At 44.5% G+C, this 13,345-nt stretch overlaps 1 protein-coding gene across 8 annotated transcripts in view; it reads right to left on the reverse strand.

Annotated features, from left to right (window-relative positions):
* The window catches only part of PTBP3 (polypyrimidine tract binding protein 3), a 108,862-nt gene extending 101,436 nt beyond the window's left edge, over positions 1-7,426 (reverse strand). For 2 of the 8 annotated variants that reach the window (XM_051843121.3, XM_051843113.3), the window contains exons 1-2: positions 7,196-7,421; positions 4,217-4,250 (exon numbers count right to left, since the gene is read on the reverse strand). In XM_051843121.3, the coding sequence (XP_051699081.1) occupies positions 4,217-4,250; positions 7,196-7,203 (42 nt within the window). In that variant the 5' untranslated portion in view covers positions 7,204-7,421. Of the gene's footprint in view, positions 1-4,216; positions 4,251-7,195 lie in introns of all 8 variants that reach the window. The other 6 variants (XM_089301648.1, XM_051843126.3, XM_051843130.3 and 3 more) reach the window with 6 other exon arrangements.
* Positions 7,427-13,345: the final 5,919 nt, after the last annotated feature.

Below are 13,345 nucleotides of genomic sequence, written 5' to 3' on the forward strand. Positions count from 1 at the left end.
TGAGCCATCCGCTGCTGCTTTCTCAGGAGCATTAGCAGGGAGCTGGACTGGAAGTAGAGCAGCTGGGACTCAAACTGGTACCCATATGGGATGCCAGCACTACAGGCTCAGGCTTTAACCTGCTGCACCACAGCACCAGCCCCAAAATAAATAAATTTTAAAAAATAATAAAAAATAAAAAAAAATCTGCAGTGAAGGCCTTCAGTATTTCCTAAAATGCAAGCACAATATTAAACTGTTTCTGTAAAGCGCCAGAGGGTAAATGTTTTGGCTTCATAATCTTGGCTACAACTGCTCAACTCTGGGGCCAGCACTGGCAGAGCTGGTTAAAGCCCAGAACTGAAGCGCCAGCATCCCATATGGGCGCTGGTTCCAGTCTCAGCTGCTCCTCTTCTGATCCAGCTCTCTATTATGGCCTGGGAAAGCAGTGCTATTTGGCCCAAGGACTGCACCCACATGGGAGACCTGGAAGAAGTTCCTGGCTCCTGGCTTCAGATAGGCGTAGCTCCAGCCATTGTGGCCATCTGGGGAGTGAACCAGCAGATGGAAGACCTCTCTCTCTGTAACTCTTTCAATTAAATAAAATAAATCTTTTTTTTTTTTTTTTTTTTTTGACAGGCAGAGTGGACAGTAAGAGAAAGACAGAGAGAAAGGTCTTCCTTTGCCGTTGGTTCACCCTCCAATGGCTGCCGTGGCCGGTGCGCCGCGCTGATCCAATGGCAGGAGCCAGGTGCTTCTCCTGGTCTCCCATGGGGTGCAGGGCCCAAGCACTTGGGCCATCCTACATTGCACTCCCGGGCCACAGCAGAGAGCTGGCCTGGAAGAGGGGCAACCGGGACAGAATCCGGTGCCCTGACCAGGACTAAAACCCAGTGTGCCGGCGCCGCAAGGTGGAGGATTAGCCTATTGAGCCGCAGCGCCGGCCAAATAAAATAAATCTTAAAAAAACAAAACAAAACTGCTCAATTCTGCCATTTTAGTATAAAAGTAGCTACTAAAAACAAATGAGCATAGTTGTGTTCCAATTGAACTATTTACAAAAACAGGTGGCAAGCTGGATTTGGCCCAAGGGCTGTAGTTTGCTAACCTCTGTTCAATCAAATAGAAGACTATTTTCAAAACTACTGAAACATGCTGTATTGTCTGTTCCTATATAGTTTCAAGCATGGTAATTACTGGAAGCCAATTATGGTCCTTCTTAAAACACATGTATTTCTCAATAGGATGAAGACTAAAACATTTAATATAGAAGGCTATGACTCAAAAAATAGTTTATTTTAATAGCTACTATGGTATTTTGAAAAAGCAACCAGGAATATGGGAACCATCTGAGTTTAAGATGAACCAACTATTAATAAAGTATAGGCTAAACATAAAAAATACATCAAAGTACAAGCACAAAAAGCTGTTACAATGCTGATACTTTGATTTATCTGGTATAACAATTCTTGAAATATGTATGGTGTCATTCATAATCACCTGTTTGGTTCTTCATTCAGAGGAATTAAAAATTAAGGACAGCAGTTACTTCTCATTGTTTCTCAATAAGCATTTCAAAATATAAACATGAAAAATAAAATATTTCATGAGAAGTACCAAACACTAATTTTCTTAATTAAGGTCAGGCTCAAAAATTTATATTCCACTTAGAAGATACAAAGTATACACCTAAGTAAAACATGGTATGGCCCTGAACTGCCTGAAAATGTTCCTGTCTTTAAGAAAATTCCAGTCTAAAAACTGAAATTAAATCTTTCTCACTATGGTATATACCTAACAGAAGAAACATTAGCAAAATTAGAAGGTTTACGTTCCAGTATAAATCTGACACGTAATTAGCTGCATGACAAGCTGACATTCATTTCATTCATCAAATATTTTTGAGATTATGTGCCAGGCACTAGAAACACAGTATTGAAGAAAATACCAAAAATTCCTGACCTCATGACATAGAGTGAATCACTTAAATCTCTCGAAGCAACTGTTTTCTTCCCTTAAAATAACAGATTTTATATTTAAGAATATTTTCATTTCTTTAAGAAAAAAGTCCACATCGCTTTTCTAAATACAAAGTTAACCTATGAAGCATAATGTGAAACCAACACTTGCCACTGGCTAAAATCATTTGTTCTGTCATCATATTCAGACAGCAGAGGGATTAACTATTGGCTTATCTTTCAAATAATCAAGATGTGATGAGTTGGGGCTAGAGTGTAGCCCAGGGTTAAAACCCTGGCCTGCAGCAACTCATATGGGCGCCGGTTTGAATCCTGGCTGCTCCGCTTCCAATCCAGCTCTCTGCTACGGCCTGGGAAAGTAGAAGCTGACCCAAGTCCTTGGGATCCTGTACCCACATGGAAGACCCAGAAGAAGCTCTTGGCTCCTGGCTTTGGATCAGCTCAGCTCTGGCCATTAAGGTCATTTGTGGAGTGAACTAGCAGATGGAAGACCTCATGCTCATCTCTCTCTCTGGCTCTACCTCTCTCTGTAACTCTTTCAAATAAATAAATCTTAAAAAAAAATAAAGATGCAATGAGTCTTATTGGCCTATTATTTGGTAATTAAACTTCCTCAGATAATATTCAAGAAAAACCGATTAAAACTTATTTTATGAGAAATTCTATATGAATAATTTCAAAGTACCTTTCCAATACTTAAATCTATAAAGATTTTTTAACTGATCAGTTCATGTTCTCTATTGTGATCTGATCTTTCTTTAATATTTATTTCACTTCATCTACTTGAAACAACAGAGAGGCAGTCAGACATACACAAGATCTTCCAACCTCTATTTCTCTCCCCCAGTGGAGGCAACAGCCAGGGCTGGGCCAGGCAGAAGTCAGGAGCCTGGAACTCCATCAGTCTCCTAAGTGGGTGGCAAGGGCCAATCACCTGAGCCAAGATCTGCTGCCTCCCACAGTGCATTAGCAGGAATGCTGGATCAAAAGCTTGAGCCAAAAAACCAAAAGAGCTTGAACCAGTACAATGATGCGGGATGCAGGCATTCCAAACAGTGGCCTAACTTGCTGCGCCACAACACCTACCCGAGGATTTAGTTTTTGTTTTCTGCACTTTGGAGCCAGAAAGTCAAGTCCTATATTCAAATATGACTCCTGTACCTAACATTTAAATTTTCTTTCATTAAGCATCAAGATGTAATTTTCCCCACAACAACATGACAGTCTGAGATTCAAGCATAATTTCTTAACTCCTAAACGGTTAGGTTTTGTAAATGTCTCCTGTGTTCATTTTTGCCAAATAAAATTCTAGAATCACAAGTTACATTTTTAATAAAATCAAAACAATTCCCTTTAAGTATTTCTTCCCCTACAGGTACTTACACAAGGGCTATTTAACACACATAATACAAAGATGAACTATTTCTTTTTTTCTACAATAATCTAAATATGTAAGTGTCTTAGAGAACTAGAGTCTCAACTATATTAAATACCAAATTACTAAAGAAAAACTTTAATGCCCACTGATGTCTTAAAAGCGGTATACTGATGAAATTACTTATAAAATACAGTGAGGTGTTGATAAAACCAAAATGATCTATAACTCAGAAAAATCATCAACGTAAAATATTAATTATCCAGTTTTCTAGCCTTTTAGGTAGGACCTTCACTGATGGTGGCTACTAACAAAAATGCTCAGATTTTGGAATCAGGAAGATAGGAGTGGAACAGCAGTACACTGTAAATGGACACAGACTTTCGCAACTCATTTTTTAAATCTCTAAAACAAGAATATTAATTACCTACCTTGAAGGATTACTATAATTACTAATGAAAACACAGGTAAAGCACCTGGCACACAGTAAGTAATGAAAAAATAAGTATCAACTGCTATTATTATTTTATTACTTGCAAGCACAATCATGAAAGAGGATAAAAGAACAAGATATGAAGAAAATCAGAGTGTAGTTTACATTTAACTGCTAAAACAAAACAAAAACAAAAAACTTCTTGTTAGTCCATGTTTCTTTGAGCTGCCCTTTCTTCGTATTTCATAAATAATAACATAGTTCCTCCTTATAAATATATAAAATGCAAACTACAGATCTACTCACGTTGGAGCTAAATAAAAATAAAAAGTCATCACCATACAAATAAACAGATAATTCTATGAACAGGTGAGATGATTTCACCATTGGAAAAAATGCAAAAAACTAAGATATAAAAATGCTTATGAAAGGAGAGTAAAAGATTCCTACCTTTAAACCGACTGCTATAAGATCTGTAACAACACTGTATGGAAAAAGTAAAAAGAGAAAATGGAAAACAAAGTTAGAGAACAAGTTTTTAAAAGACAGAGATAATAAGATTAAAGAAAAAAGAAAAAGCATTACAATAACAAATAATAAAAATAAGAATGTGATGAGTTATGAAATGTTAATACAAAGAAAAATGATGGGACAGTCTAGCAACAGCAGAGTATAAAAGCAAAGACTGGGCAACAATATAAGAAATCACCTCACTATTTAGAAAAGTGTAATTGTGCTTCAACAAAATGATTATGTGTTTACTCATTTACCTTTACTTAACAAACTCAAACCAAAACTTAAAGTTACTACGTTCTTTTAAATCACTGGTATGAATGATCATGTCTAAAATTTTAAATGAAACAAAACTAGTGCTTGGATTTTACAGAAGTCTAAGATATTTTGCGAATCGGCCATTTCCCAACCATGATTGCGCACCAAAATATACTTAAGTCAATCTCTGAGAGCTAAAATAAATATGAACATCAAGTTTCAGACATCAAAATTTTCAGAGAAACGATTTGCCTTTTAGAAAATTCTACCATGTCAAAACTGTGCTTAAGTTCAAATTATCTCTTAGCGGGAAATGAGCACATACACACACACAAAAGGCAGCTGGAATTTGAAGAGGAACTAAAAAGAAGACTATGTTGCCTGGTGGTTTGTTTGTTTTTAAACTACCCAACATAAGGGAAAGATAACTTTTCAGGTTGTGGGAAAATAGAGAAATTTAATTAACCTCCAAAAGGCAAAAATTCACTGTATTCAACACCATATCTTTCAAGACCAGAGTGTAAAAACTCCTATTATAAAGTTCTGCCATACAAAAATGTATCTCTTCTATGTCTTCAATCAATACTTTACCTCCCTATCTGCTAAAAGAAAGTAGAAGTCAATTCCACACTCTGTTAATAACCTACAATGTCATCATCACTTCATAAAAGTAAACAAATATATGACTCTGGGTGGACTGTTAAGCCATGTAATTTGTTTTAAACAATAACTATGTCGATTTTGTTTTTCCTTCTAGACCTTTGAAACTTGAAAGTAAAACTGTGCAATACCTATGGTTACTAGTCCTGACACAGGCGGCCAATCATGCTCCTACTTGAGCTACCTAATGAACTTACCTTCCACTATCTGTGTCACTACCCTCCATATTTAGACCAATAAACTCATTCTTCACTTCAAAACCACAAACTTTTTAAACACTAGCCAAAGAATAAGCTGGCACTGCTCAGTTGTTCAAGAGCTTAACAAAGAAGTTCCAAAAGTTGTTTTTATTATAAAACTTTTCTTTATTATAACTATAAATTTTAGGACAGGAAAAGCTAGCTTGCTTCCCTAAATAAAGTCAAACCTTCTAGCCACAATTCCCTACAAATACCAAAACAATAATTTCATGGCCTTCCTGGACTGAAAACTGGCATAATGACACAAATCATTGAAACAGCAAAATCTTGCACATACACAAAATGTAACTGAGTAAGGTAATGTGAAATAGACCTAAATCTTCCACAGTGTTCGCAGAGAGCTTCAACTAGACAATAAAGCATTTCCATCTACATAAAAAGCAATACTTTAAAGATGATCACAACCATAAATTCTAAAATTGTAATTTGATGTCTTTAAGAGCGTGCAATCTGGATTCAAATGAGTTATTCCCTAGTATCACACATTTCGTATTGTGAAACTAAGATAAATGAAATCTTATGAGGACAAAAATTGTTGGAAGATTCCATCGTCTTTACACAGCACGACAACAACCATCATGCATGGCAACATGTAAGTGGCTTTCACTGTCCAAGCTAGTCCCGCATCTTCCACAAGCAAGGGGCTTATAGAAACCTTATCATCCAAAGTAGGTAACAGGCCAAGCAAAACCTCAAGTGTAAAATGGAATAAATAAATGGATTCGCAACCTCTAACTCGGACAGAGCTGGGACTTTTCTAAATCCTGATGCACATACTACGAACCTTCAATTAATTTACCAAAATCCTAGTTTTTTTTCCTAATAATTAACATGTCAGGTCCCACCCTACACCCCGAGTCCCCAGAGAAACTGTTTTACAGTGCAGGTGATTCCAAATTTTTGTTATTATTTTAAAGGTCGAGGACCTAATCCATTTTTGAGCCTCTGAAAGCTGCCTGAAAAATGACACTTTCACAGTGTTTTTCACACACACAGGACAGCGCGATCAGGAAGTTTCTCAGGGGTGGGGGCGCGACGGGGAAGGGTCCGCGGCCACCAGGTCGCGGTACCAGACGCTAGGTACCCAGAAATGACTACCGTATCCCCACAGCCCGGGTCGGGGGACCTGGGCCAGTGCCCGGCGGCCCCGAGCCTCCCCGCGCCGGGCCGGGGTTCGGCACCCGGTCGCCGCCCAGACGTGTCCGGACGCGCGCGCTCGCCGCTCGCCTCGCCGCCGGGGAGAGCGCCGGCACTCGCCCCACCTCGCCGGTAAACAGCAACTCCCCAGGCGGCAGGACCGGAGCGCGGCAGGACCGGCGCCCGCCCCGAGCGCCGCCTCCGCCTCCCCCGGCGCCGCGCACCATTTTTTGAGAGGAAGTGTCGGGAGGCCGGCCGGCCGGCCAGGCTCCCGGGACTCGGAGCGCGAAGGGCGGACCCGGCCCCCCGGCGGCTGCACCGGGTTCCCCTTCGCTTCCCGGGGTGTGCGCTGTTGCGGGTGTGAAGGGGGGGACGCCGCGGGGCCGCCGCGTGCAGGAAGGAGCGGCTGCGGCGCACGGCGCCTCCGCGACTCGGAGGTCCCCCCACCGAGGCGCCCGGAAGCCCCGCCGTCGAGCCCGGCCGGAGCCGCTCCTCGGGCCGCCGGCGCCGCGCCCGGGCTCCCCGGCCTTGGCGGGACGCGCCGAGGGAGGAAGCGGGGCCAGCGCAGCCCGGCACGGCCGCCGCGCCGCCAAGCACTTACCCATCCATGGCCCAGTTGGAGGAGCGCACGGTGCGGGAACTGACGGGCTCACCGCGAGCGGAGCAGGCCAGGCAGCGGCAGCTGGGCGGCTCCGGGGACTGACGTGCGGCGCCTCTGCCGAGCCCCGGCCGGTCGGAGGTGGAAGGAGAGTGGGAAACAGGGGCGGGGACCGGGCACGCTCCCGCCACCGCCGCGCCCCCGCCTTCCCCACCCCGCGAGCGCGTCCCCGCTTGGCCTGACCCCGCCCCCGCGGCGTCGACGCCCTCCCTGGGGGCCCGCCCCTGCGCTCGCACCCACCCTTGGCCCGCTTTCAGCCGGCCTCCGGCTCGGCTCCAGGGCGCCCTCTTCCTGCTGTCTGTCGGCGTGAGGCCCCGCCCCCTGGCTCTCGGCCCGGCGCGCGTGCGCGCCCCCGGCACCTCCCCCCGCCTGCGTTCGCGGGAGCGCGCGCCTTGTGCTTCCCGCTCCGCCGTCCGCCCCGCCCCGGCTGCGCGGGTCTTCCGGCTTCGCAAGCTGGGGCGGTCCGGCTTGAACTCCTCCCTCTGCCGGCGGGAAAAGCCTGGGGGGAACCTGGCTCGTTCGCGTAGGTAAGGGTGTCCCTCCAGGACCCCAGGACAGAGGCGGAATTGCCCCCCTGTCGGTGGCGCACCGGAGGCCACCCACTGGCCGTGGTCAGCGGAGCGCCGGCCTGCAGACCTAGGGAGGGTCGAGCCCCGATCCGGACGGGCCCTGCGATCGGCCGTCGCCCGCGAGGTGCGGTTGCGAAGACGACTGAGGCTCTGAGACCCCCCGGACTGGAGGACCTCTGAGTTTTTCACGGGGCTCTCAGGGTGCGAGTTGACCTGAAACGTTCAGTGCATTACCGGCGTGTTCCGAAAGTTCGCTCATTCATTCCTCAGGGGTGTGTGTTTGGGGGAAGAGGGTGTTTAGGAAAAGATTATTCGCTTTTTTCGGTTGAAAAATACAGACATGGAGTGATTTGCCCGCGATTTCATAACGAGGAAACTTTTGCACAGAGCCCTTCCCTGTAATCTGAGAAAAAAAAAAGATATTTATTTACATATTATCTATAATGGGTGTATATAACCAGCGACCATACGCTTTTTTTTTCTCCTTTTGTAGTCTTAGTTCTGAGATTTGAATGATTTTTTTCCATCCCCAGATCACCAAAACGTGAGCCATTAAATGCTGTCTTCAACCAAATTATTTTGCTCTCCTAGAAAAGTCCCTTCCCTCTGTCACCTCATTTGAAAAGCAAGTGGGGGCTCCTGAAAAGATTTAAACTGGATTCACCCATCGTGCAGTCAGTACTTATTGCGCATGTACTGTGTGCCAGCCACTGCAGGGATACGCAAAAATTAGATTCCACCCTTCAGGACTGGGTAGACCCCTTGGTCAGTGTATGGCTTTTGTGGACAAAAAAGAAATCTTTAAATAGGGTATATAATTCACTAAGGACATGTTTTAAGTACTTCAGTCCCTTTTTCCCAAAACGTTGAGTGTATATATTTTTTTGTATGTTAAGTCCTAAGACTAAATTTGCAAACATTGCCACCCTGCATTGTCAGGTGGAAATTTAAGGTTTCAGGGGCTGGCACTGTGGTATGGCGGCTAAGCCAAGGCCTGAGTCCAGAATCCCAGCTGCTCCACTTTCCATCCAGCCCTCTGCTAATGTGCCTGGAAAAACACCAAAAGATGGCCCAAATGCTTGGGCCCCTGCACCCACCTGGGAGACCCAGAAAAAGCTCCTGGCTTTGGCCTGGCCTAGCCACAGTCACTGTGGCCATGTAGGGAGTGAATCACCAGATGGAAGCTCTCTCTAAGTCTCTGAAACTCTGTCTTTCAAGTGAATAAACAAATGTTTAAAAAAAAAATGTTTAATTGAGAATAAGGAGCTAATGCAGTCAATTTGGAGTATATTTTGTTGATAGTGATTCATATGTTTGAAAGGCAAAGAGAGATCTTCCATCCACTGGTTCACTTCCCAGATGGCTGCAAGGAGCCAGGAACTTCAAGCAGGCCTCCCACAGAGGTGGCAGGGGCCCCAGCACTTAGACCAAATTTCACTGCTCTCCTAGATGCATCAGCAGGGATCTGGATCAGAAATGGAGCAGCTGGGACTTGGGATTCAAACTAGCACCCATTATGGGATACCAGTGTCACAGGCAGTGGCTTAACCTGCTGTGCCACAATACCAGTCTCTGATGAAATTTAGTATCTTAATTTTTAAATTTGGTATTCAATATTAAATATTTAAAAAATGTATTTCCTACAGTATTGAGTTCCTGGCTTCTGATTTCAGCCTGGCCCACCCTAAGCTATTGTGGGCATTATGGAAATGAACCACAGATGAGAAATCTCTGTCTTTTTGTCTTTCAAATAATATTTTTTTAAAATCTGAAATATGTGAATCCTTTAAAAAATTCACTCTCTATTTTATAAATAACACATAAACATATTCCCTATTTCGATTTTTTTAAACTTTTATGTCATTATAGAAATTTTCAAGCATACAAACAATAATTATCCAGATTGTGTTTTGTTTTGTTTTCTAAGATTTTATTTATTTGAAAGGAAAAGTTAAAACAAGAGAGAGATCTTCTGTTCACTGGTTCATTCCCAAAATGACCGCAATGGCCAGAGCTAAAGGAACTGTAACTCATATAGGATGTAGGTGTCATAGGCAGCAGCTTAACTGTTGCACCACAATGCCAGCCCCCCCAGTCATCAGTTTTAAATAAGATCAATATGTGGAATTAGTGCTGTGATGAATGGGCTAAGGTGGTGCTTGGGAAGCCTGCATCCCATTTTGGAGTGTCTCCGACAGAGTCCCACATCTTCCCATTCAGCTTCCTGTTAATTTGCACCCTGGGAAGCAACAGGTGATGGCTCAAGAACTTGGGTTCTGGGGCCAGTGCTGTGGCATATCAGGTAAAGCAGCCACCTGCAGTGTTGGCATCCCATATGGACATTGGTTCGAGACCTGGCTGCTCCACTTCCAATCCAGCTCTCTGCAATAGCCTGGGAAAGCAGTAGAAGATGGCCTAAGTCCCACCCATTGGAGAATGGGAAGAAGTTCCTGGCTCCTGGCTTAGGATCAGCCCAGCTCCAGCCATTGTGGCCATGTGGGGAGTGAAGCAGAGGATGGAAGACTCCTCTCTCTCTCTTTCTCCATATCTCTCTCTCTCTCTGCATCTGCCTCTCTGCAACTCTGCCCTTCAAATAATAAATAAATAATTCTTAAAAAAAAAAAAAAAAAGCCTGGGTTCTAACCACCCGTGTAGGAGACCCAGAAGAAATTCCTGACTTCTGACTTCAGCTTTGCCCAGCCCTACCTCTTACAGGCATTTGGAGAGTAAACTGGTAGATGGAAAATGTCTCTCTCTCTTTTTCTTTCTGTCATTCAGCTTTTCAAATAAAATCATCAAAATTATCATAGAGAAGAGTGGTTCTCAATTACTAACATGCATCAGAATCATCTGGAGGACTTGTTAAACAGAAATTAGTTTTTTAATATTTATTTGTTTGAAAGGCAGAAAGAGAGACATCTTCCATCCACTGGTTCACTCCCCAGATGGCCGAAATGGCTGGGGCTAGGCCAGACTGAGGACAGGAGCCAGGAGCTTCTCCCATGTGAGTGTATCAGCAGGGAGCTGGATCAGAGGTGGAGCAGCCAGGACTTGAACTGGCACCCATATGGTATGCCAGCATTGCAGGCAGTGGCTTAACCTGCTACACTACAATGTCAGCCCCAAATGATTTATTTCTGATTCAAGAATGGGACCTAAAAATTTGCATTTCCAACAGATTCCCTGATGATGTTATGCTGCTGATAGTCTGGGCAGCACATTTTCAGAAACAATGATGTAAAGGGTTAAGTTTTTTCTGCAACCCATAGTTGGTCAAGAGTTGTTTATTTCACAACCTTTACCCCAAGAGTCAGGAGTCCTTAGCCCTTAGCCTAAAGCAGTTTTTCTAGCTAAACCCAGTGTAGAATATACTCAACAACCTTTTTATTCTTCTTCTAAAGTGGACACAGTACTTTTCTGGACTTACTCCTAGGCCATCTACCTTTGAGAGCTGATGACAGAACCTATGACTTTGCCCCTTCCATCAGATTCTTGCTTGTTCCTGTTTCTCCTGAGTGACCTAAGTAACAGAAAACCTTTGCTAATGGCCAGCAACATGGGCAGGCCTTTCTTTCAGACTGGCCTCCTGCTATAGTAGCCAGTAACATTTTACTTCCTCTCACTTGTTTTCTAATAATCTTACTCTGGAACTCTACATCCATATCCTTGCATTATGATCTGTAACTTTACCTACTCTCCACCACTCTACTCAATTTTTGTTGTTAATTTTTGAAGGTCAAAATTTATATATATTGAAATACACAAGTTTAACTGTTTTTCTGGTTGTTTTTAAAAATATAACCATATATATCCTTTAAAAAAAAAAAAAAAAGGAGCAGAAGATACTATGGACAGGCATTTGGCCACCAATTATGACTGGTTAAGAGGCTCACATCCCAGATCGGAGTACCTGGGTTTGATACACAGCTCCAAATCCTGACTCCAGCTTCCTGCTAGTACCCGCCCTAAGAAACAGCAGTGATGGCTCAAGTATTTGGGTGCTTGCACCCGACTGAGGGGGACCTGGATTGAGTTCCAGGCTTCTGGGTTCAGCTGCCCAGTCCCAGACAGTGGAGACAATTTGGGAAGTGAACCAGTTAATGGATTCTCTCTCTCTTCTCTCTCTCTCTCTCCTTCTCTCTCTCTCTCTTTCTCCACCTCTCAGATTAAAAAAAAAATTTTTTTTGTTTTAAGAATTATTTTATTTAGGCCGGCACCAAGGCTCACTAGGCTAATCCTCCACCTGCGGCGCCGGCACCCCGGGTTCTAGTCCCAGTTGGGGCGCCAGATTCTGTCTCGGTCGCTCCTCTTCCAGTCCAGCTCTCTGCTGTGGCCCAGGAGGGCAATGGAGGATGGCCCAGGTGCTTGGGTCCTGCACCCGCATGGGAGACCAGGAGGAAGCACCTGGCTCCTGGCTTCAGATTGATGCAGTGCGCCGGCCGGCCATAGCAGCCATTTAAGGGGTGAACCAACGGAAGGAAGACCTTTCTCTCTCTCACTGTCTGATTCTGCCTATCAAAAAAAAAAAAATATATATATATATATTTTATTTAGGAGCCAGGCGCCCCCCTCCCACCCAGTCTCCCATGTGGGTGCAGGGCCCAAGGACCTGGGCCATCCTCCACTGCCTTCCTGGGCCGCAGCAGAGAGCTGGCCTGGAAGAGGAGCAACCGGGACTAGAACCAGGTGTGCTGGCGCCGCAGGTGGAGGATTAGCCCAGCAAGCCACAGTGCCAACCAATAAAATCAATCTTTTTTAAAAAATTATTTTATTTATTTGAAAGAGTTACAGGGGCCGGCGCCGTGGCTCACTTGGTTAATCTTCTGCCTGTGGCGCCTGCATCTCATATGGACACCGGGTTCTAGTCCCAGTTGCTCCTCTTCCAGTCCAGCTCTCTGCTATAGCCCAGGAGGGCAGTGGAGGATGGCCCAAGTGCTTGGGCCCTGCACCCGCATGGGAGACCAGGAGAAGCACCTGGCTCCTGGCCTCTGATCGGCGTAGCTCCAGCTATGGCGGCCATTTGAGGGGTGAACCAACGGAAAAAGGAAGACCTTTCTGTCTCTCTCACTGTCTAACTCTGTCAAATAAATAAAAAAGTAAGAAAGAAAATTCACAGGCAATGGCATTAAAAGATAAGTTTATTAAAAAAAAAAAAAAAAAAACCATACACACAAAGCAAGAGTTACAGAGAGAGTTAGAACCAGAGAGAGAGAGAGGTCTTCCATTCTGCTGGTTCACTTCCCAAATGGCCGCAACCCCAGAACTGAGCTGAACCAAAGCCAGGAACCAGGACCTTCCTCCAGGTCTCCCACGCAGGTGCAGGGGCCCAAGTACTTGGGCCATCTTCTACTGCTTTCCCAGGCCATAACAGAGACCTGGATTGGAAGAAGAGCACCCAGGGACTCGAACCAGCACTCATACGGGATGCTGGCACTGCAGGTTGGGGCCTTAACCCATTGTGCCACAGCACTGGCCCCAAGATAAAAATTTTAAGACAACTGAAAAAAAAAAAACACATTGACAG

Source organism: Oryctolagus cuniculus, chromosome 1, assembly GCF_051225735.1.
Source record: "Oryctolagus cuniculus isolate XC-2025 breed Fujian yellow rabbit chromosome 1, ASM5122573v1, whole genome shotgun sequence".
Classification (NCBI taxonomy): Eukaryota; Metazoa; Chordata; class Mammalia; order Lagomorpha; family Leporidae; genus Oryctolagus; species Oryctolagus cuniculus.